The sequence below is a fragment of the Amblyomma mixtum genome, chromosome 5, assembly GCF_055824585.1.
Source record: "Amblyomma mixtum isolate Tamu chromosome 5, ASM5582458v1, whole genome shotgun sequence".
Taxonomy (NCBI): Eukaryota; Metazoa; Arthropoda; class Arachnida; order Ixodida; family Ixodidae; genus Amblyomma; species Amblyomma mixtum.
This window is the reverse complement of record NC_143016.1, coordinates 30429573-30452652: the sequence shown is the minus strand read 5'-3', so window position 1 is coordinate 30452652 and position 23080 is coordinate 30429573. Positions and strand designations below refer to the sequence as shown.

Sequence of the window (23080 nt, the reverse complement as noted above, 5' to 3'; positions counted from 1 at the left end):
CAGCCCGGCAGTTGTCGCTGCCTGACGTTAACCGTTATGGTCGTTGAGTAAAACCGCGCCCCCCTGTTATAGTCCACCTTTGCGCATCGCTTCCTTAACGTCGGGCAGTTTCGCCGAGGCGCACCGTTCGTATTTTCATGCCAAATGGCCTGTTCCTTATCACCCTCTCGTCCCCGTGCGACTGCTACCCACGGAACGTCGCCGCACTCTCGGCAATCAGCTCCGCCCCGATGTGCTCTCCATCGGAACCGGCTGGCTGGGCTTCCGCGGTCGTACCATGGCACTGGCCCATACAGGAGCGCGTGGGCGATGCACTCGTTGGCATTGCGCGTGAACGAGACGAATGGCCCGATCTCGCCCCGGCAGCAGCCGCGCCCATGCAGCGACGGAGCCCTCCTATCGGTCGGCAACACTTGCTGTGTGGCCCCTCTCGTCTTCTACTGAGCCACACGCGGGTGAACTGGGAACAGGCTCCTGATCGGGTGTGCCGACCTGCGTGTCGGAAAGTGAGCTGGGCCCAGAGATTTATTCACACCTTGGTCGCCCCCGCTCCTTGTTCGGTGTCACTGGCCGCGCGCGCCCAACGGTTTGCCCGCTACCCGGCGTCGTGGCCGCGCCACCGGTGACGCTGCATGGGATCGATTCCGCGTGAGGGAGATGCCGTATATACTCGAGTGCAACTCGGCACTTCTTTCCTCAGAAATCGGAAGTTGGGGCCGCGGTGATCGTGCCATTCTGGCTGTATCAGCGATGATCTTGGTGGCAGCTTTCGTTGCCCCCCCCCCCCCCCCCCTTTTTTTTTTTTGCGGCTTGTTTTTGAGTCTTGAAAGCAAGCTGGTTTCGATTATCCTGATTTTGTTGCTGAAAATCCGTCATTCGTCCACCTAGGCGTGTATCTTTTGGCTGCATATACTTTGCGCGGGATTTCCAACGTCCCATGTGATGTATATAAGGATCCATGGCGCTTATACCCTTGCCTCAAAACTTCTGGACGGGAGTTCATTCCTTTGTTTTTAGACTTCCGTGCGTGCGCATCTCTGACGTCAAGATCGCAACGGATATTTTTCTCTGACTTCACTCTCAAGAGTGCAGTTGTATTCCCTTCCTGTGTTCGCCACGCGCACCTGCCTGCGGCCAAAGTGAAGCGAGCCCGAACAGAACGCACGTCCCGTAAACAGGCCCTTGCGCTCGGTCGTCGGGAAACGCAAGCTTCGACAAGTTTCACGAGCACGTGATTAGCCGACGGATGTTTAGTGAGCGCGGTTTCGTATTGAGGTTACAACTCGACCGGATTCGCCAGGATTTATTGAATACGCTACGTTTCGAGATTTCAGTGGAGCTACGCGAACCTGATCGGCAAGTGCGAGACTTCCTGGTCAAGCTCACTGGAACAGCGGCAGGGTTGTTTAACCCGGAATGGGAGACGGCCTCCGCCAGCTGCTCTCGACTCTCGCCAGCCGCTCTTTGCAATAAATAGGTCCTGTGTGGAGTGCGCGGGTGGCAACCGCCTGGCGACAGCCGACTACGCACATGCCGAGCACGCGCAGCATGCTTGCCGCCATCTTGCCCCCGCGGCGTTTCCGGGCTGCGCGCAGCAAGAGACCTCCTGTGCCGGTTGCATGCGCGTCGCAATATTTCTGCCAGCCGGATATATCGGCGAGAACGAGGCGTACTGAGGCGCCTACACTTAGGGGGTTGTCGCAATCGTTGTCGTGTGTGTGCGCAGTTGCCGCTACTTGTACCGCACCCGTTGTTTTTATATATATTCAGTCACGGGCCTCTTTGTTCGTAAATCAGCACGATTCGTCGACTTACAGGCTGAAAACACAGGCTGTCGAGAGCTCACTTTACGAAGAAGTGTTGCGGAAAGGTTATCCGTCTTAAAAAAAAAAAAAATGGTTATCAGGAAATGAAACGCGCATCTGTCTCACTTCTCGGTGGACACCACAGCCGCCGCGCCGTGGAGGAAGGGAGGAAGGTGGGAGTGAAAGAATTGAGATAGAGGTGCCGTAGTGGAGGGTTCCGAAATAATTTCGACCACGTGAGGATCTTCAACGTGCACTGTCAGCACAAGGTGCCTTTTGCGTTTTTCCTTCATCAAAACGCGGCCGCCGCATCCGGGTTTGGCGTCGTCGTCAAAGTACTGAGGTGGTGCCTGCAGATTACACGACTATAAGAGCGTCACCGGCGGCTGCTAAATTCCACCTTTGCTGGTAACGATAGAAGCATGATGGAACTCCGTTCGACTAGCTGACGAACCAACGGCTGTGCCCTCGCGCTCCTCAGCGCGTTGTCGTTCAACTCCCCACGTCTCGTAAGAACCTCGTGTGCGTTTCGCAACTACGCATACGAGCACCCTCAGTCGCGGCGTGTACGACGCCCTTCGAGCGGCACAGCATTCACAAACGTCGCGGTCAGCGCCGTCTCCTCCTATATCGACTCTCTCGGCGTCGTACCTTTAACCCTTCGCCTATTGCTGGGTGTGCTTATCTCCTCTCCAGATTACGCATTGCGCTATTCTTACACTTTCTGGCGCGTAGCCTTTTGTGCCGCAAGACCCCGCTATGCGCTCGCGTTTCTCGTTTGCATCCGGTGTTTGAAGAGGCGGACTTGCTTTTCACACCCGCAGTCTCGACTCGTTCGCGCAGTGAGAGCTCCTTTCAACTTGCGAGTGACGTTCACGCACATACGACTCTCTGCAGTGGCGGCGGTGCGTGTATTTCCATTGTCCGTTTGGTACCGCTTTCGGAGATAACGCTTTCACGTCCTCAGATCGGTTTATAGGCCACGCCAGGTTTACGACCACGGCGTTTAAGAGCGCTGGACGACTGTCATGCAGCTTGAGCGTATGCTCAGTCTTTGAATTGCCCTTTTTTCTCATGATTAATAACATTATTATTATTATTATTACTACTATTGTTTGTTGTAGCAGTATAGTAGTAATAATTCACATTGGTCCCTAAAGAATCCCCCCCCAAAAAATCTGGAAGTCAGTCGGTAAGGCTGAGTGCAAACGTCAACGAGAACCTGCGGTCGGATACAACTCGAAGAACGAAGCTGCAAACGCCCCTCATAGGGGGCCCTCCAGCTAATGGCGTCGACCGGTTATCATGGAGTTGTGTTTAATCCCCTAGCACCTGCCAGGCTCCTGCGAAGTCATGCTACCAGCTGCAAGGGGATTAAAACAGGACGTCATGACAGTCGGTCGACGCCATTGGCTGGAGGGCCTGCTTTGAGGGGCATTTGCCGCTTTGTTCTTGAGTTGCACACGACTATATAGTCGTAATCACTGCTCCCGCGCGTCGACGATGCCCCAAAGATCGCGCAGAGCGCGTAGAGGCTGTGCACGCACTTTCCGAGAAGCGAGGATGTTGCGCCGCACCCTGTATAAATACGAAACCAATGCATGCTGACAATGACCTCAGTAGCGGCATGCGTAACCTGTCGCTAGGTGCATTGTCGCGCACCGGTACATGACGCAAATCGTCCGTGGCGTTCCGCAAGCGGTGTTCGCACGGCGATCCGATCAGATATTCGCGTTCCACGTGTGCCAGCATATCAGGGACAAAAATTGTATGGGGCAATGCACGGTGCACCGCGTACGTGCCACCCCGTATATTGTCCGTGTGGCGGATGGCACGCGGGATTTCGCGAGAAAGTTCCGATGCAGTGAGCCGTCGCGCAGCCGCTCAATCCGACTGTCCGCTCTGTGTCTCCCATTGCGCGCGTGTATTCGGCGTTGATGGCCGACGACGGAGCGCGTCCGCTCACCTTCCGGGAAGCCGCGCCAAATGTCGGCGCTGTGTAGAGTCGGCATCAGGCGCATGCGTAAACAGCTCCAACGGTGTATCGTGCATGCAGCATGCACGACGGCTGTCGGGAATGCCTGTTTGTTTTCTCGTCGGCGAGTCGCGTTCCCGCACGCGGGAGCCGTATTTATGAGGGCATCGTGCGTTTATAAGGCAGGTCTGCAGCATGTGCGCAGTAAGCGGCGTGTGCGTGACACCGCTCCGGGATGATGACGCGTCTCCGTGTAGCAACAGGGCGCCGTGCAAGTGTTGCATGCCTGATCGGGCCGACGGGCGGGCCTTGGCGTCGTGTGTGTGCGCCGGCGACCCCGGATTAGCCGCGAGTTATTCAGTGCACGTAACTTTGTTGCTGCGGTGCGGTTGTTTACGAACGTGGGTACAGCCTTGTGCTTTCGAAATTCCGTTCTGTTCGTTTCAGCGATCGGTTGTAATCTGAAAAAAAAAAAAAAAATGTTCTGGCACGCCGAACTTTACACCTATACTGCATTAAATATAGAATCTAGATGCTTGACTGCATGCTGAACGGAAGGTGCTGGATTCCGGTTGAATTGTTTGGCATCTTGCATCCGCTCGTGGTTGTCGCACCTTCACTCATGTGTTAGCTAGGAACAGTTAGTAATAATCTGTCTACTAGTACAGGCGCCGTTGTTATGGTATTTGCTCCAGTGGCAATAAATTTATGGCACATTGAGGAAGTAAAGTGGGGTGAAATTGTACTGGCGATCTCAACGCTCACTAATTAGGCTACAGATCCTGCCGCTTGCTGTTATCCGCCGCTTGCTGTGTACGCCATTTACAGGCACACAACAGGTGGAAAAGCAGTAATAGAACTTTTTAGTGGGCTAGTTAGTACATCGTTTTGAAATAATGTCGTGCGCTAAAAAGACGAATACTGAAGAAAAAAAAAACACAATAGGACAGAGGCGCAAGTTACAACTTTAAATTAAAGTTCGAGGTTGCTCCCTCTGTCCTATTGTGTTTTTTCCTGTATTCGTCTTTTTAGGGGCACGACATTTTTTCAAAAGGGAAAAAGCACACACGACGGGTAACGGGCAGAGCGTCTAAGAAACTTGACCGGTGAAATCTGGCGCCTCTTGTGTGGTCCCATTCATTTTTGCGCGCGAGGATTTAAACGAAATAAAAAAGGTGAAAGAGTGCGAAGTTCTTTCACCCAGTGGTTCGAAGAATCGGCAGGCGGGACTAACGTATTTGTCGAAAGGCAAACAGCGTCCTCCGGATGCGTGGGCAACCGAGCGCACTCTTTCGACGGGCAGCCGCTGCTGCTGCGGAACTCGCGTCTGAAGCTTACCTCTAATCCGTTCCCTTTTTTTTTGTTTTTGGCTTGGCTTGGCTTTAAGCGCCGCCGTGGAAGGAATGGCAGCGCGGAGGCTCGGAGAGGTTCGAAACAACAGTGCCGCTGCAAAATGTACACGTTAAAGAAATCACACCTGCCCTTTTAACGTCACCCGCTAACGGCCCTTCGTGATCCCAGCTTGCAGCCGTAGTGGGCGATAGAAGAAAGCTGAGGATATGACGCACAAAAAGAACTAGCAGATACAATAACATATACAATATTGGTACTTGGCCCTGATATCTATCAACCTTTCCTAAGGCCGTATATAGCTGCATTTTCAGGCGGATATATTTTTCTGTAGACAACTAAAAACACTTGTGTGGTTCCGAAGCTATGGCTCTAGTGGCGTAGATTTTTTAATAGCAGGCAATAAGCACCGATTTGGGCGTGTATAGACGAACGTAGCTTTTCCAACCGGCCGCTTTTGTATGGAAGAAAGGAAGACGATGCTGAGCCGAATGCGGCTCTTCTAAAACAGTCTCACGTCTTAGAAACGTTCGAATTCGGTGTAGAAAGTGCTCTACGTCCCGCCTGTTCTTCGCCAGGTAGTTACGTGCAGTGACCGAACGCTCCACGTGTGCTACGTTGGACGATGAACAGCTGGACGCCCCCACTCCAGCTGTTTTGTGCTCTGTGTCGTGCGCGTGTTTGTACTGTGTTCTACCAGACCTTCATGCGCGTGCGACCTGTATATACTTATATTTATCGTGTATATATGTAAATAGATTTATTGTCAGCGTACCCCTCCCTCTGTACTTTCTACTATCCCCTCCGCTCTTTCTTTTCACTTCTACACACTGCCTGCTATCCTTTATTTCCGCTGCCCCAGCTCAGGTGCTTCCAGCAGCGATAGCAGATGCCGGCGTAGCAAAAATTATTTTACCTTCCATATTCAATGCAAAATAAAAACCACTACTCTCTGCGTACAGTCGGTCACGAGCTGTAAGCTTGAGCTGCGAGCATTTTGTTGACTCTCCGAGTTGACGCACACGAAGGTACTGCGATCGCCGTCTAATGGAGTTTTGATCGTATTGACGAGACACGATAATGCGACCGCTACTTCACTTCCTACATTACGCGCCATTCCGCTCTCGGTGCACTCCGGGTCAGTTGATGTTCGCTCCATGATGAGCTTGCTTGTCGAACCAGCCTCTCGTGCGTTTTCTTCAGCCTGCCCTGGCAGTATACCGGGTGTTTTACCTAAGATGTTCTTCATTTTTAAAAATAGGCTTTTAAGTGGTAGGAACGCCTTTTCGGGCGTAGCACTGTCAACGGTGTAGAGCATCAGAATACAGCTAAAAAGCGTACTAACTAGATTGCTGGTTAACTAGTATTGAATAGCTAACTTTCTAACTATTACCGTTAGCGCCGCCGCTGCGGCTCAGTGGTTATGGCGCTCGGCTGCTGACCCAAAAGACGCGGGTTCGATCCTGGCCGCGGAGGTCCCATTTCGATGAAGGCGAAATGGTGGAAGTTCATGTACTGTGCGCTGTCAGTGCACACTGAAGGACGCTTGGTGGTCGAATTTATCCGCAGCCCTCCAGTACGACGTCCCTCATCGCCTGAGTCGCTTTGCATGCGGACATGAAACCTATAACACTATTGCTGTTACCCTCCCTATTTAAGAGGCGTGTAGCCCATCGTAATTCATATCAGTTTTTAGAACTTCGAAAACGGAGTTACCCTCGGCGCTGTGTCCTAACAAATTCTGGCTATTTGGACGAGTTACGTTCGCTGGAGGGGTCGCTTTGCCTGCAAGCTTCTTGAAAGCGCGTGTATCATGGTGCCATCAAAATTTGTTGGACCACAGCGCCGAGAATAACTGCTTTTTCGGAATTCAAAAAAGTGATATGGATATAATTTACGGTCGATAAACAAGGAGACGGACAGTAATTGTTATCAATATTAGTTAACCAGCCTACTAGTCAGAAAGTCTTGGCATAGAAAAGTCTATGCCAAGAAAAAAGCGCTCTTCTAACCCAAGAAGCTTAGTTTAAAAATTGCTGAACATCTTAGTGAAACACCTGGTAGATACTACGCAGTCTGCATTTCCCTCCGACGCCAATGTCTTTTCTACTATCCGTAATCATGGCCCCATGCTTTGAATGGAGGGTTAGATTTCGGTTGCTCGGTGCCCTCAGCAGTCTGTCGGACGCTTCACCTATCGCTAGTACTTTTGTACCCCTCCTCATGCTCACGCGGTGCGGTCCGGGCAATATTATTTTTTCTCTTGCCCACTCTACATTCTGTACCCCTCCCCAAAGCCCGTTATACCTAGTGGCACTGGCAGCTACATTTTGTTTGCCGATATTTTTCCAGTCCCAGCATACTTTTTGTACCCCTTCTCAAACACACCTTCCCTCATCGTGACTCCTGATCTTCCTTACTTAGAGTTCTAACCTCTGCAGACCTAAGAATATGGATACTCAATCTTTTATTGCACTAAAACGTTTCACAGCGTGAGCTCTTAAATGATTGTCGCGGGGAGGTCGTGACGTTGACACGGAATGACGTCGTATTCATGTGACCAACATCATAGACGTCATTATCGGCGACACATGACCGATGGGCCGCAGAAGCATTGTTGTCGGTCACATTACAACGGCCGGGTCGCGTGATTACTTATCATGTTACTGATTAGTTGTCAATGGTAATGTGTCCAATAAACTCTTTACCCATGACCCCAGAACGGATGACACCGAATTAATGACGTATTAAATCGACGTCCTTTCTTTTCTTTTTTTTCAATCAGTTTCCATAGTTCCCTAGTCGGGGTGTGTCTTTAATGGGGAAGCGTCTGTTTCGACCACTCTTGTAGGTGCTGGGACGGAGCATTATGGTGAAGAGTGACGCCGATGACGGATTCTTCCCAGGAGGCGTTTCCAAGGCTGCACGGCTGACGCCACTCGTGTCGCCAAGCGGGAAACGTGCGCTCGGCCGGCGCCTGCTCGCGTAGAGGAAACTGCGGCCACGACGGCGGAGCCATGCATTCTCGTTGCATGGACGCGAGCCAAGCCGCCGCCGGCTGCCGCACACGCGGCTACCGTGCACGTCAAGCTGCTCCTGACGTTCTTTCACTCTCTTCGCTCAAGTTGCCGCACGCCCCCGCGAGCTGAGTTCTAAGTCGCGCGCCGTCTCGAAATCTGCATTCACGCATGCACCGCTGCGCCGTCGGCACTCGTTATCTCCGGTGCCTGCGTGTCTCTGGCTCCGGAATCTCCTGAGGCACCCTCTGCTCGGACGTCGGGTGCGGCCTGGTTTTTGTCATCTGGTATACCTCTCGGATCAGGGCCATCAGAAAGATATTACTGGGAGAGAGAGAAATAACTTGTATTCGCACCCGTCAGAAATGACGGCGGAGAAGGATTTAGCCTAAACCCCCATTCATTCCCCTAACCGTCGACCGGGATCCCTTGGGACTCGGCGGCGGTCAGGTTGTTGGAAGGGAAGGTCCAGATTCACAAGGACATATAATTACATTATGCGTTTGGTAGTGCGGGGCATTAGATGCTGTTGACGCCTTTGCCGGACGTGACTGATGGGTCTTGTGAGACTTCCTGAGGCTGTTACTATTGCATCAATAAAGAAAGGACTGGAGTGCATACGGCAGGCACCCCCATGTTACCGATGTTACCGAGTAACGGTTGTCACCTGCGTACAGCGCCGCCGGCCACGGAAAGGAAAATGATAGCGGTAACATTCAGAGATAGGAAGAGGGCAGATCGAGTGGATTGTAGAGAGGAGGGCAATGATAACTGGCGGGACGTGGCTAATTGTAGATCATTTAGGAGGGGCCTTCCTCATACCTGTGGACGTCATCCTGGCTGATTGTGATGATTACCTTAGCGAGAGGTGTCTGGCGCCACCTTTTCTTTCTCAGGTGCGTGGTGCAGCTTACGCGGAAAAGATGCCGGAAACGCGTCACCGAATATGCAGCGTTAAGAAATAAGTATCTTGCCTTGCTTAATCGCGGATTTCTGGTATGTGCGAGAAGCTTTAATAAGTGTTATCGTTGTGGTACCTCCGCCCTCAGGGCATAGCGAGCGAGTTTCATGCTTTTTGTTTTCTTTAGGAACGCGTGCTTGAAATCTGTTCTTTGTTTCAACGCGAGTTTCATAGGTCTATGCAAGAAATATCATATACATCGTTACTGAGAAACCATACCGTTGGTCATATTCAAGAAAACTTTGCGCAGAATAACACAAGACGGAGGGAGAAACACGTACACACACACGAGCCCTTGTGTGTGTGTACGTGTTTCTCCCTTCCGTCTTGTGTTATTCTGCGCAAAGTTTTCTTGAATATGTCGCTACACCAACTGGCCCAACGTTCCACTCTACTAAATCCCATTGGTACTAAGGTTGTGTGCTTGTCTCAGCTGTACGTTTACCGATCGGAAAAATCAATGGTTACGAAAGGGGAATAGGATCTTTCCACTCGTTCTCAGTTCACGCTGCTCTGGACGCAGGCATGCATGTCTTTACTTCTCACCCGGTATTCTTCATTGCCCCATCGATGGCATGTGCCGATGCCGGGGTGGCGCCGTGGTGTTCCCTCAGTTAACTGCCAGAGCGCGATGCCAGTCTCGGCGGCATTCTTCCCACGCACGCTTTGCACGCACGAAACCGCGAACCGCGTGGGGCGCTGCATTCCGAGTATACATTTCCGGCCATGCTTCACCCGGCCGGATGGGCAGCGGCACTCCCTCTCTGATCGAGGTTCGTTGATTCTTCGTGGAAACGCGGCTGGTAGCTCCGTCGTTGAGGGTTACGCTGTATAAATTGCATCCCTCTTTTGTATATGTATATGGGGTCTTAGGTGAGACCAAGGTGCTTTGTTGCTGGAACCGTCCGAGTAGTTTGCGGTAAGGGAAAGTAGGTTATTCGCATAACGTGCTACGAACGCCGCGTCAATCTCCGCGGCTTATCTCACTGCAGCGGAATGCTGCCTCTGGGTCATGCGACTGGAAAAATACGAAGCTGTTTCCATTTCGGTCGTGAAACAGTATGTTACACGCTCCTGGCCTGAGTCGAGTATGGAAGCGTGTTCAGAGGCTGGTTGCGCGGAATCGCAGCCGCTCGATTTCTACGGGAGGCCAAGTGGCCGTGGTGGATTATAGTCAGCGGCTGTATATACTCCGTATTCTGGGGTGTACTGTCATTTCGAGCTGAAGTATTGTTATTAATAACGTGAAAACGTATGGCAAATGGAGAGAAAGAAAAAAAGAAGAGCGGATTTAAATAGCAAGCTGTCGCGTGGAGATAAAAAAAAAAACACGTTGGCTTGAGGAATTGTCCGAGAAGGCGTCAGTTAGTGCATGCAAGCTCGCTTCTCAAGTATAGTGTTAGCGCTTAGGCGCGCAGGTAGCAGGCTGCAAGCGGACACCCGCCGTATTCAAACCACTGGCCTTTGGCTTTCCGAGTGTGTTGCAAACCTGCGGGCGATTCCTGGCAGCGCAGTTCGCGCTGCTCTATCGCTGAGCTTGCGTTCCTTTCATGCCTCCGCAAACTGTATCTCCGGGTGCGTAGATTAATTGCATTTTTTTCCCAGAAGCGCCCGCCCTTACCAAACGTTTCCCGCTCCTGACGGACCCAGCGTGGAGCATGACGTCACAGGGCCTTCTGCCCCGCCGCGGTGGCTCAGTGGCTACGGCGCTCGGCTGCTGACCCGAAAGACGCGGGTTCGATCCCGGCCGCGGCGGCTGAATTTCTTGAAGGCGAAATTCTAGAGGCCCGTGTGCTGTGCGATGTCAGTGCACGTTAAAAAACCCCAGGTGGTCGAAATTTCCGGAACCCTTCACTACGGCGTCTCTCATAGCCTCAGTCGCTTTGGGACGTTAAACCCGAATAAACCAAACCAAACCAATCACAGGGCCTTCTTCCCGCTAAAGAAAATGCCGCCTGCCAAGCGAAGCAGTGCGTGCGCCCGCGCGTATTTCTTTCTTCGCACACCTGAGATGTTTTTAGCGCTTTCGTTTCACCTTGTCTCACCTCTCCCCCCTTCCTCGGCTACCCATGGACAGCGCAGTGAGAGGCCGTTGATCGGGAGAGTGGTGGTCGGTCGCTTCGCTGGAAAGAAGGGCGATTGCCCCCCGCTGCCTTCCGAGATGGCGGAGGGCGAGCCGAGCGACATTGGGAAGCGCTTTTTGTTTTTGTTGTGTGCGTGTTTTTCTTCTTGCCCTCTGCTTGGCGGCCCGTATCGACCCGGGAGGGCGGAGGCAGCAGAAGCAACTGCGGAAGTGGCAACGGGTATATGGCAGCGATCGAGGTCGCGAGCGACCGCCATTTCGCGAAAGGGTTGCACCCCACGTTGCGAGGCCAGATGTAATGCGCCTACTCTCCCCGCGCGAAGCCAGGGAGCAGTGCGCATGTATACTCTGCGGTAAACGCACTCCGCCGACGCCGCCTCATCCAATTAGGGCAGCGCAGTGCTACCCGCCCTCTTACCCCACCTCCCTCCCGCTCCTTGCGAGCCGAGGAGTACGTGTTGCTAAGCTCGTTTGATCGCTATCAAAGAAACGAGAGCGGCGACCGTGCGCGACTCTGGGGAATAAAGAAGACAGAAAACATGACTTCGATATTCACTCCTCTCGGTTGTCGTGCGCGAAAGTTAGATGCATCTAATTAATTTGCTCCGGTTGCCCGGCGAAGACCTGCGATCCTCTTAGCCTAATTTATTGGACACTGTTCGCGTATGGCCGCACACGTATAGTATGTGCGAATAATAAAGCGCTGATAGATTAGCGCTTGCCCTGTCGTCTTCTCCCAGGCAACCTTGGTGAGCTAGCGCTGCCGTTGTTGAAGCGGTCGCGGGTGATGAATCCTCCTAGGTGGTCGTTTAGTATACTCGTGTGGCCCCGTTCTTTTTTCCACGTTTTCTTCTTTCACCGTTTCGAACCACCCGCCTCCCATTTCGGCGTCTTTCTGGTTGCATTAATCACTGCCTGCTTCGTCTATTCTTTTCTCGCCTGCTTCGCGACGGGTGGCAGCCGCGCGACCTTTGTCCTCTGGGAAAAATCCATCTGTGAAGCCACCGTCGGTAGATGCGGGCTCGGCGCTGTTCTTCTCTCTTTCGCTACACTCTGTTGTTGTTGTTGTTGTTCGCGTCGCGGGTGGGTTTTAGCGAGAGGCCATCTCACAGTCGGTGATGAGAAATGCCGAAAATTGAACAGCCAAGCAGTTGCTAAGGGGATCTGGTGCTCTCGTGTTTTTCTTGGGCGCTCGTGATGGATGAGCGGCAGCTTGTTGTAGCTCAGGCTGCGAACACGCGACCGTACAGTTCGCGAGCTTGGTGTTGCTCGCTTAGTTCCGATGATGTATCTCTCGCGCACAAGGCGCAAATGGGACTTGAATGCTGACGTATTACGACATGCATGTAGGCGCTGCGAACTGCGATGCCGACGTAATGGAAAGGTGATAGCGTTTTCTTGGAAAGAGGGACGAGCGGTGGGATGTTGCAGTTTTTCTGACTGGGAATTTTTTTACGTTTTTCAGCTTCGCCGTTGTCATGCCTGGTTATATACTTCGCAAGCATTAAGACATCTCCGGTTCAACACCTGAATTGTTCTTCGTTGCTGGCTGACGTGGTCGGTTTCTTCGAAACCTATCTGACACGTGGATGTATAGTGAACGTGTTCACGGTCGCTGTCCCTCTGTCGACCTGGGGAAATAGTTTCGCGCGCCGCCGGGCTGAAGGGCGTGTTGCCAACAAGCATATCTCGACTATGTAATTCTAAGGGACAACAATTAATGATTACACAGGGTTCTGTATAAAGCGCGATATAGAGTACGATCGTCACTGCGCTTTTAGCTAACCCGGGATTTTTCAACTTTCATCGAAAGCTTTCTGCCTCGAATTTCGCGATACCTCCCTTTCTGTATGAATTACGGTTGGGGTGACTGGCTACATATCTAACCGGGTATTACTTGCATATGGCTTACGCGTTACCGCGGTGGATTGCAAGAAAGAAGCCGCTGGAGTGGCAAGAGAAGGGAGAGTCCCCCCCCCCCCCCCCTTCCTAAAATTCGCATTCAGTGTTCTGTGCGTATCTCCGTGCGTTCAAAGGCATCTTGATGGAGCATCTCTTTCTTATTTTCATTTTTTTAAAGTGTTATTCGTCGTTTTCTGTTTGACCTCTGACCTTGAACCCTGGGCTGCGCTTTGAGGATTCGCGAAGGTCGCCGACTCCTCCTTCCTTCTATTTTTTGTCCTTTTCTCTCCATGCCTCTCTCGAAAAGGGGGTGTTGAGCCATCGCGGGGCGCGTGGTGCAACATCGTGTCCGTTGTGTCTGAAGCCGAGCTTTCTGCTTTCCCGCTTATCTCGTGGGGGGCAACGCGCTCACTGCAGAGCACGCTGCGTTCCACTCCGTCATTTGCGTGCATTCAATCGCGCTGGCCTAGCGCGGACCTGAAACGGAGTTTGGCATTCCGACCATTTTTCGTAAGCGCGGCGTGTGCACTTATAGAGGTTCGCAGAACGCTATGCCCTCGTCAGATCTGAACAAGAGTTTGGCTTGTTCAGCGTTAATAAAAATATATGTCTCGAGTCTGGGTACTCCCCCCATGAACGCAGACGAGCAGATTTGTGCAGTTCTTTTTGTGACCTTTATTCATGCTCTGTGCTGCAGGTCTTTACGCGTTCAGAGACGTGCAGCAGCGTCTTATGATACACATTTAGTTAAATGCATCTGTGGCAGAATACTTATTCAAATAAAAAGACGAATAGCATAATGGTTGAACAGAAGGACATGGCAACGAACTTGGAAGGGTGCTGAGAACACTCCTGTTTCTACACAATTCCTGAAAAGGTGGCTGGGGCTAAGAACGTAGTGAGTGTACTTACGGTCCTGCTGTAGCTAGTACCAGAGTCCCTCAATACTCTGCTAGTACTGTGGGTGCAGAACTGATACTTTTTATTTAACGCCGTAAATGACAGATGCGCATTGTAATCTACGCGGTGCCTTTTTAGGATATATTTCTGCCGGCAAATATTGTGGCTTCACTGAGGGAGGGTGGCGAATTTCGCGCCCTTTCTGTGTACCGATATATTTCGACTTGAAGAGGGAAATCCGCTGCTTTGTTCTTCCGAAGCGCTTCGCTGAGTCGCTTCGACTTAGAAGCAGCTATGGTTTGGTTTATTGTGGTTTAGCGTCCCAAAGCGACTCAGACTATGAGGGACGCCGTAGTGGGGTGCTCCGAATAATTTCGACCACCTGAGGGATCTTTAGCGTGCGCTGACATCGCACAGTACACGGGCCTCTAGCATTTCGCCTCCGTCGAAATGCGACTGCCGCGGCCGGGATCGAACTCGCGTCTTTCGGGTACGCAGCCGAGCGCCATAACCACTGAGCCACCGCGGCGGCCGCGAAGCAGCTGTGTCGCTGCGTCGTGTGCAGTCTGGTATAACGGTATATTATATCACGCCGTTTGTCAACTGCGCGTAATGTGGCGCCTATTACAGCTGCTCAAACAGCATGCGTGCATGTCCGCCACAGCACCTTTGAATCGCGTTGTCGCTAATTGCCCTCTCGGAGCGTGCATACGCACATACACTGAAACTACGGAGAAATGGCAGCAAGCATCGCAGCGCGTTTCTTTTTTGCTGCTACAAATTCATTCATTCATTCATTCATTCATTCATTCATTCATTCATTCATTCATTCATTCATTCATTCATTGTTAAAATGAGAAAAAGAGAACCTCTTTCTGTCTTCGCGACCTTGCGTGGCTCTCTAGACCATGCCACAACTTTAGCAAACCAGCTAATTTTAGTCGAATATATATTATAAAACGAACACCCTGGACATTACGTGGCGTACTATCGAATGTTTTTTTTTCTTTCTTTCTTGATCTGTCGGCGCGTTCCTATGCTGGCGGTAAGCTTTTTGGTGCTGCGCTCTAGTTTCGTTATTTATTCTTTGTTTCCGTTTTTGCTGCGGCCGCGACCTGCCTCCGCGCGCGCGGCGACGCCCGAGCGAGCACCATTCGTGACCGACGCGCTGCCTCCTCCCGCGTGTGGTCGAGGCGCGCTCTCTCATCGACCGCGCGAACGTTTTGCCACGCGTGCATGCGTGCGGCTGCCGGCAGCGGTTGGCGCAGAGCTGCGATTGCCTTTCCTTCCTCCCCTCTTTTTCCTTCGCCTTTAGTGCCACCGCAACGACGTGCGCTCGAGACGCCTTGAGCCCGCTTTAGCGAATAAACACAAATAACGAATAAATGCGCTCGCCTCGTAATATGGCCGTGCGCGCGCAGAGACGTCTGCGACGCTAAATATAGAATGGCGCAGAGCGAGCGCGTATATATATATATATATATATATATATATATATATATATATATATATTTTCCCCTTTCATAAATAGTTACTGACCGTCGGCTGGCCGTCTGTAGGCTGTGAATGGGAGGAGGGGGAGGCTTGCGGAGATCTTTGTTCTTCGGCAATGCCGCCTGCGAGCCGCGGACAGGCGTGCATCTGCTTCGGCGAGCGTGTACAGTCGGCCATTGACTCTGCGAACGCTATTTCAGGAATAGCAGAGAAAAAAAGAAAGCTTTTCCGGCACTGACGTTGTCATGTGCGGCGTTTTCGCCGGCGGAAGCGACGGCAGGTGCTGTCGGCGTGCTCGCCCCGCGGCTTGTGTCATCGCCGCTCGCGGGTGACGCGGCGAGCGGCTTTTGCACCTGGACGCGCGCAGTTACCTTGAGACGTCGTCTCAGCTTTTCTTCGAGGCGGCAGTTGATAACTTGGCGCGGTGCTTGTGCGGCTGCTTTGTTCTGTTCCCTCAGGACCCAGTCGCGTTTCGAATGGGCGGTTTCAGACTGTTAGATTCAGAGGAGCTGAGACCGGAGAGAAGGTTTATAAGCGCAGCGCAAGAGGCCGTGGGCGCGACACGCTGTCGAGAGTTTAGGTGTCAAGAGCAGAGCCGTATATTCAGAATTATTTCTGCGACGGCAGCAAAGGCATCGAGCATCTTGAAACATATAGCAATGTCTCATTCGAAGGCAATATTTTCTGGGGCTGGGAGAGAATCCAGGGGCGTAGCTACATGGTAGCTCGGTTACCGCTTTAAGTGATGTCATTTGGCTTGGCGAGAGACGCTTTTAATGCGGAAAATTCGTATCGTCAGAAATGTTCCCACGCGCCGCGCTGGCTCAGTTGTTAGGGAGCTCGGCTACTAATCCGGTGTTCCGGGTTCGAATCCGGCCACGTTTCGATGGAGGCCATACGGAAAGGCGCCCGTGTGCTGTGCGATGTCAGTGCACGTTTAAGATCCTCACGGTCGAAATTATTCCGGAGACCTCAACTACACCCCTTTCTCTCTTTCTTCTTTCACTCCCATCTTCCTCCCTTCCCTTACGGCGCTGTTCGGATGTCCACCGAGATATGCGAGACAGTTACTCCATCTTCTCCTTTCCTGAAAGCCAGTTTTGCACATGAGAGGAACGCTGCATCGAAGCACCTGTACGGAGACAAATGAAATAGGCCGGTTTAAACCATGAGTGCAGTTAGACTGGGAAATCTTCATCAACGTTGGCTCAAGCCTATACGATAGCGATGAGCCTGCAATAGATACAGGTCGCTTATACACTGGGAAAGTGCTGCGAGCTTGGCGGTACACGGCAGGGCTTCAAACACGTTGCGATGAAAGGTCAAGATCCTCCAATGCAAACAACAACAGTACCAAAATAAAGCGCCTGCTTACGTGCGCGTGCTCACGCATTCACTTAACCCGCTGCTCACGCGCTCATCACCGAGAAACCGCTGAGCAGGGAACGGCCCTGCGAGACAGAAAGAGAGAAAAAAAAAAGTAGATTTATGGGCGAGACCGAGCTGTACGCCGAGGCAGCATCGCACTTCCTCGACCGCCAACCGCCCAGACTACGCTTGTGACCCGCTAACGCGCAGTGCGTGTTCGCAGTGCAGTGCATGAGAAACTGGCGCGCGTGTGTGTTACGCCTCTGAATAAAAAAAAAAAAGGAGAAATCTCGATGGGAGGCCCAAGTCGTAACGGGTCCAGCATCTATTTTCATTCATCCCAGACGAAATAGAGAGATGGAGAGAGAAGAGAAATGGGTCATTAAGGGCCGTGGCGAAGTTATTGTTTTGCTCTTGCATCACACAAATGGAGGCACCCTTCCTCAAGAATGGCTGGCGAAGGCGTATACGCAGAAGCGCAGCGCCTCCCCACTACCCCCGCTTCGAAACCCTTTTCGTCCGCTGCAGGTCGACGCATATCGGCCCGCGCCCCATTGCTTTTTTGCTAACGATGTCAGCAGTCGTCGCGTCAGCTTCTTCGCTGGGTGTGCGCTGTGGCAACCGCCATGTTTGTTATTCTGGTCACTCGCTGTAGCTGGCCCCTTCCTTTGGCAGAGTTTCCTCGCGGCTGTCCCAGGGCTATTCCTGACGCACGTTGCGCCAACCGTGCAACCAGTGTGGAGCCTTCTACGTATACGCCAACTCGCAACACTGTCCAAGCACGGACGAAAGTTTGGTGGAATGTTGCGCGGGACGAGCGCTTGCGTACTACGCCCTCTGAATATTGCTGCAACGAAGCGCCGCGCATGCGCTTTTTCATTTGTCTGGATCGCGTTCATGCAAAGCTTTACGGCGCGCCTAACGCATTAACGGAGAGTTTTAGCACAGCACGAGGTGCCGTCTTCGTATGTTCAGATAACAGAGGGCGAGGGGATTCGGGGGGGGGGGGGGGGATACCTGCCTCTGCGTGGCCGCATTTGAGTCTCTACGTATAAGCGGAATGCGGTCATGCATCGCGCTGTGCTAACGATAGCGTTGACTGTACCGCTGACGTTACTGTCGCGACGCGTCTTGTTCAGGCTTTGGCTTGGGAACGATGGTTTACTCGTTCTTTGTCAATGACGCTACCCCGTACTTCAAAATTGCCAGTTATAATAATCACCACCTTTATCATTTCGACTGCTTCATTCTTTGGTGACGAGTCTGCTCTGCCCCCTCGGCCCTGAAGGGTCGTTTCATGAAAGTTTCGCTTGTCGCTTCAGATACGTGATTGTAAATTTCAGCAGCCTCTTTCACTCCCTCTCCTTCACTCCTTTCCTAACGGCACGGCTCAGGTGCCCACCGAGAGTCCTCTACTCGTTGCAACTTTTTTTTTTTTTTTTTCCGCTACGCTTGCGCGGATTCGGCGTCCTGCTGAACGTGCTTCGTCTTGGTCGACGCATTGCGCGACACGTATTTGTCGCCGAACTGCCTCGTCGCAACCTCTATTTCGCCGGAGGGAAAGGGGGGAATAAGGCAGAGTTACGAGAATTGCCCCCCTTTGGGGTCTGCTGAACCCAACGCGTGCAAGGAGTGTGGGTATACGTGTTTTTGCGCTGTCCCCCGCATCTTTATCGGCGTTTTCTGTTTACTGCGGCCGATAGGAGAGCAGCATGTTTTCTGTTGACAGGGCCGCTCGGAGGGTTTGCCGGTCGGTGCCAACGCGCAAGCAGTCACGTGCCGCTGTCGCGTGAGGTGCGTCCGCTCGGGGACCCGGAGTGCTGCGACTTTCCTGGCGGCTTCGTGACAGGAAGAAAAAACTGGTTTTGAGGAAAAGAAGTGTGCAGTAACTGGCTCACTTCTCAATGGACACCTCACCGCTCCGTAGAGCAGACGAACTGCTCACTTCTCAGTGGACACCTCAACCGCTCCGTAGAGCAGACGAACGGTTCTGTCTCAAAGTTATTACAAATACAATGCTATGCCCTGAAGTATTGAAACAGTTCAACACCGGATTTGGCGGGGGCTGCAGCCTGTGTGGAGCGACGTTCTCGGACGTTTTCCACATGGTCTGGGCCTGCCCTTCCAATCCCCACCCATCCCTATAATCATTCATCTCCCACCCTTCTAGGGAGGCCTGAGAGGCGGCGATGCTCAGCTGCCATGACCTGCTGTCCTAACAGACCTTGGTAGCCGGGGCGCGAGCGGCGCATTCTCACAGCCGGTTTTTCCCTTGCTCCGTCGCCTCCGTCGCGCCCGCAGTTGACGGAGGGACTCGTTTTTGGACCGTTCCCCTTCCGAAATCGGGCGGCCGGTGCCGCCGGGTCCTGCTCTACGTTTCCGTCGAGCGGCGGCGACGGAGCCCCGACTAGACGCCATGGGGCTCCTGAATAGGAGCTCCACATAGATTTGTGAGGACCTGGGCCAACAGGGCCTGTGAATCTTTAACGTGCACTGCCTAGCACTTACATCGCACAGCACATAGGCTTGGGGCAAACGGGTCCGCGGAGCCTGGGCAAGGCGTCTTATGGGAAGAAAGGCATGGTAACACTCGGGCGCACTAGAGCATATATCGTTGCGGTGAGGAGGAAGTTGGGAGCAGAAGAAAGGCGGGCAGCTGTGGCACCAAGCCCTCCACTTCTCCCCTCTCGGTCGCATGTTGCAGAGAGGAGTGATGTGATCCTGTGGCCGCGTTTGAGAGGAGAGGTCTGGCGTTTGCATTCCAGCGGTGGTGTCGTACATGGAGCAAAATATGCGCTCACGCACGCGCAAGACAAATGACGTCGTTTACAGAAGGAGAAATTTCGCTTTAGCAGCAAGTCAACGGTCGGTCTTGTGCGTAAAAAAAAAAAAAAAAGCAAACGCGAAACTGCCATTACCGGGAAAATGCAAAAAGTCACAGAATAAAGGGTTTTACATCTTTCCAACTTCTGAACATCAAATTAGCCTATTGCTAAATGACTGGGCGCATTTTTTAGATTTTGTTTTTTCTGACTTGTTTAGCAATTAACAAGCACTGTTTTTAATATTGCAGGGGCCGTCCTGTCACGCGTGTCAGCTTTCGCTTTCTTGATGTAACCGCGGCAGCACTCAACTGTAATTTCCGCCTCGCAGCCCTTTATAACGTCAGCAGCAGCTTCGGCGCTTCAGCGTGTCGTCACGTTGTCCGGCGCATCCGCTACTAATGCCAAACTTTTTTTTCCTTCTTTTGTTTTCTTTTTCCGGCCGCGCTGTTGCTTCTTTACGGCGCGCCGCAGAGATGTCGCCGGCAGCGCGGTATAAAGGACCGGCTGGCTGCTGGCACCGCTGCCGACTCCTTTATGTCTCGCCGATTTTCTCTCTTTTTTATCTGTTATTATTATTCTTAAAGGGAAGACAGATTAAAAGAGCGCGTGCTCTGCGTGCTGGGTGAAGTCCCTTGGGGGACGGGATGACCATGTGACGTCGCGTGTATCCGGGTGCTGTAGCAGCAGCAGCAGCAGCAGCAGATCAGTCGCGACGAAGTTGGAATGAGCCGTCGCTGTTTGCCGGGTAGCACTTCCCTCGAGCCATCATCGCATTGCTGCGCTTGCGTGGAGAGCGGGCTGTTTTGCTTATCGGAGGCCTCGGTCACGTAGGCAGGGGCTCTTATAGGTTGCTGGCGGAGCAAGGTTTTATGCGCTCCAGCTATCAATCCTTGCTATTTTTGCCTCTCTTTCTTTTTTTGTCATGCCAGATTATAGGCGAACGATTGGAAATGCGTCGAATACGCACGTTGCTTCTCCGTATATTGCTCGCGCTGTGCACTTTATATAATCGCTTAACATCTGCCCACGTGGCGTGCGGGTGATGAAACACAACTCGGCTCGATGTTGCGAAGCTTAGCGGCCGACGTCATTGGGGTCCCGTAATAGGGACCCCACATAGTGTTTATGAGTTCCGGCCTCTTCTTGTATTATCATAATATATTTCGACATCATCCTCATCATATAGCTCGCTTGAGCAGTGTAGCTGCGCGCCTTGTGACGTCACGCCGGTTAGCTGGCGAGCTCCGAAAGATTACAAGTAGCATCGCATTATCGGCGGCAAAAGATTACGGGGCACGAGTGTGCAGAAAAAGAAAAAAGCAGTTACTTCGCCGCAGCATGCAAGGGGACTTGCATGCTGTATTCGCTAGTAACAGTACCGTGTGACTGGGTTGCGAGGCCGAGCTAGAGTCAATTTTTTTTTTCCGAGAACACGCGTCCCGTAAACTTCTGCTGCCGACAGTACATAAGCAGGTTTGGTTTAAGGGGGTTTAACGTACGAAAGTGACTGAGGCTATGAGGGATGCCTTAGTGAAGGGCTCCGGAAACTTTGACCACCTAGGGTTCTTTAATGTGCACTGACAACGCACAGTACATGGACCTCTAGAATTTTGCCTCCATCGAAATGCGGCCGCCGCGGCCGGGATCGAACCCGCGTCTTTCGGGTCAGCAGCCAAGCGCCATAACCACTGAGCCACCGCGACAGCAGTAAATAAGCAGGGGCGTTCCTGTTGGTACTTTCAAGACTAATTTATAATTCTTCCGATTTGTACGCGAATGCTTCGGATGCGCGGAATTCCTGGTTCGTGGCTGATAGCCTCTGTGCCTGGAAGCTGCTGATGCTTTCTGTGCCAGACCTGCTGCCTGTGCAGTTAATTAGCTGGCAAGCTTCTTTGGGGACGGCGATGTCCAGAGCCGCACCATTTTGATTACTTCATTGCTTGCTATATCTTTTCTCCAAATCACCATGGAGGTCCATTCGCGGGTTCAATCACGGCGCCCACGGCGGCACTTGAAGAACCAGTTAGCTATTTTGCTAAGCTTATTTAGCGCTGATTTTCTTAGCTGTTCGCTAGCGACCTTCTGATACACGCCGGCTTCCGGCGCCGCTGCGGTCTTGTGAAACTGTTCGACTCACATGCAAGCGGCAACAAGTACGGTGTTTGTGAACCGTGTAATGTTTTTTTTTTAATTGATAGCCGCAGGAGGGCCTTCATTTGCGGTAAATAGCGTCGTAGCATGTCACAGCCGAAAACAACGTGTTCACCTGGGAAAAGGAAAAAAAGGTCCAAATCTTCAGTGCTTATAGTCTCCGCACGTAGACCAAGACTTCTCCATGCAAGTCTTGCAGCACTCAATGACGGAAGAGTTTTGGAATGGTGGGTGTACGGGCAATGGTTTAAGAAAATTTTTTAAACCAATTTTTCACTGGTACACCCATTTCCATTATGTGCTGGATATGCGATAGCATTTGCAGCGGTTGTCTTTACCCGAAGTGACGTCGCTTCCCTCCAGCCAGTAAACGAATTTAGCTTCCGACGTCACATTTGCTTCCCGACAATCTTCTAACGTTACTGCATTAGAATAAGTAAAACATGTCAACCGGCCATGGAAACTGCCGCGCTCTCGCTCGCGGAACGGTAGGATGCTGCGGTGCAAGCGCCGCAGTCCAGGGTAGTCGCAGCTATAGTGAGTTCACTATAGTCGCAGCCATTGTTCGGTCGGAAGACGCCATTTTGGGTCGCAACCGTTGCAAATATCTACTGTGGACGTTAAGTTTACAAATTTCGATTTGTGATAAGACGTCAGTGCTTGCAAGCACCGCTAGATGGTCTCTTGGCCAAGACAGCGCAGAGTGGTGCCTTCCGGAATGATACCTCTGACCCAAAATGGCGCAAATGTTTGAACCATGCACCAAGAATGGCGCAGATAGACGTTGAGACCATCTCATGTAAGCGGTCAGTGGACAGTTGCTGACACGTTGCTCGTCCCGCCTTGTCTTCGCAGACCGTGGCAGAAGCAGAAGAAGATGGAGACGGGAAACCAGGACGAAGCTCCCAAGGACCCGGGGGCCCTGACCTCACACCCAAGCTACACGGACAAGGACTTTGAAGGTGCGTGCCTTGGGCCCAGATTTATCCACGTCTCACTAGACGGGCTCCTCTGGAATGAAATCGCTTTGAGGCTTCATGACTACTGCTCTTTCAATTGTCAGGGGGCAGGAACTTAAGAGTGGACATTAAGTTTTTATGTTTAGTTTTTGTTGTTGTGCTGATAGCGGGGCGCAGGACCTCAGACGACCAGAACTGGAGATGATATGTTGCAGTGGACTTTTAATAGTTTATTATAACCGTTTTGTGGTAATTAATAGTTTCGGTTTCGGCTTTCGCGGGCTTTGGCG

The 23080-nt window shown here is 52.1% G+C and overlaps 1 protein-coding gene across 10 annotated transcripts in view; it reads left to right on the top strand.

Moving 5' to 3' along the window:
• The window catches only part of Ndae1 (Na[+]-driven anion exchanger 1), a 207260-nt gene that overhangs the window by 133137 nt on the left and 51043 nt on the right, over positions 1-23080 (top strand). For all 10 annotated transcript variants that reach the window (XM_089543780.1, XM_089543777.1, XM_089543779.1 and 7 more), the window contains exon 2: positions 22687-22793. In XM_089543780.1, coding sequence (XP_089399906.1) covers positions 22709-22793 — 85 coding nt within the window. In that variant the 5' untranslated portion in view covers positions 22687-22708. The remainder of the gene's footprint in view (positions 1-22686; positions 22794-23080) is intronic.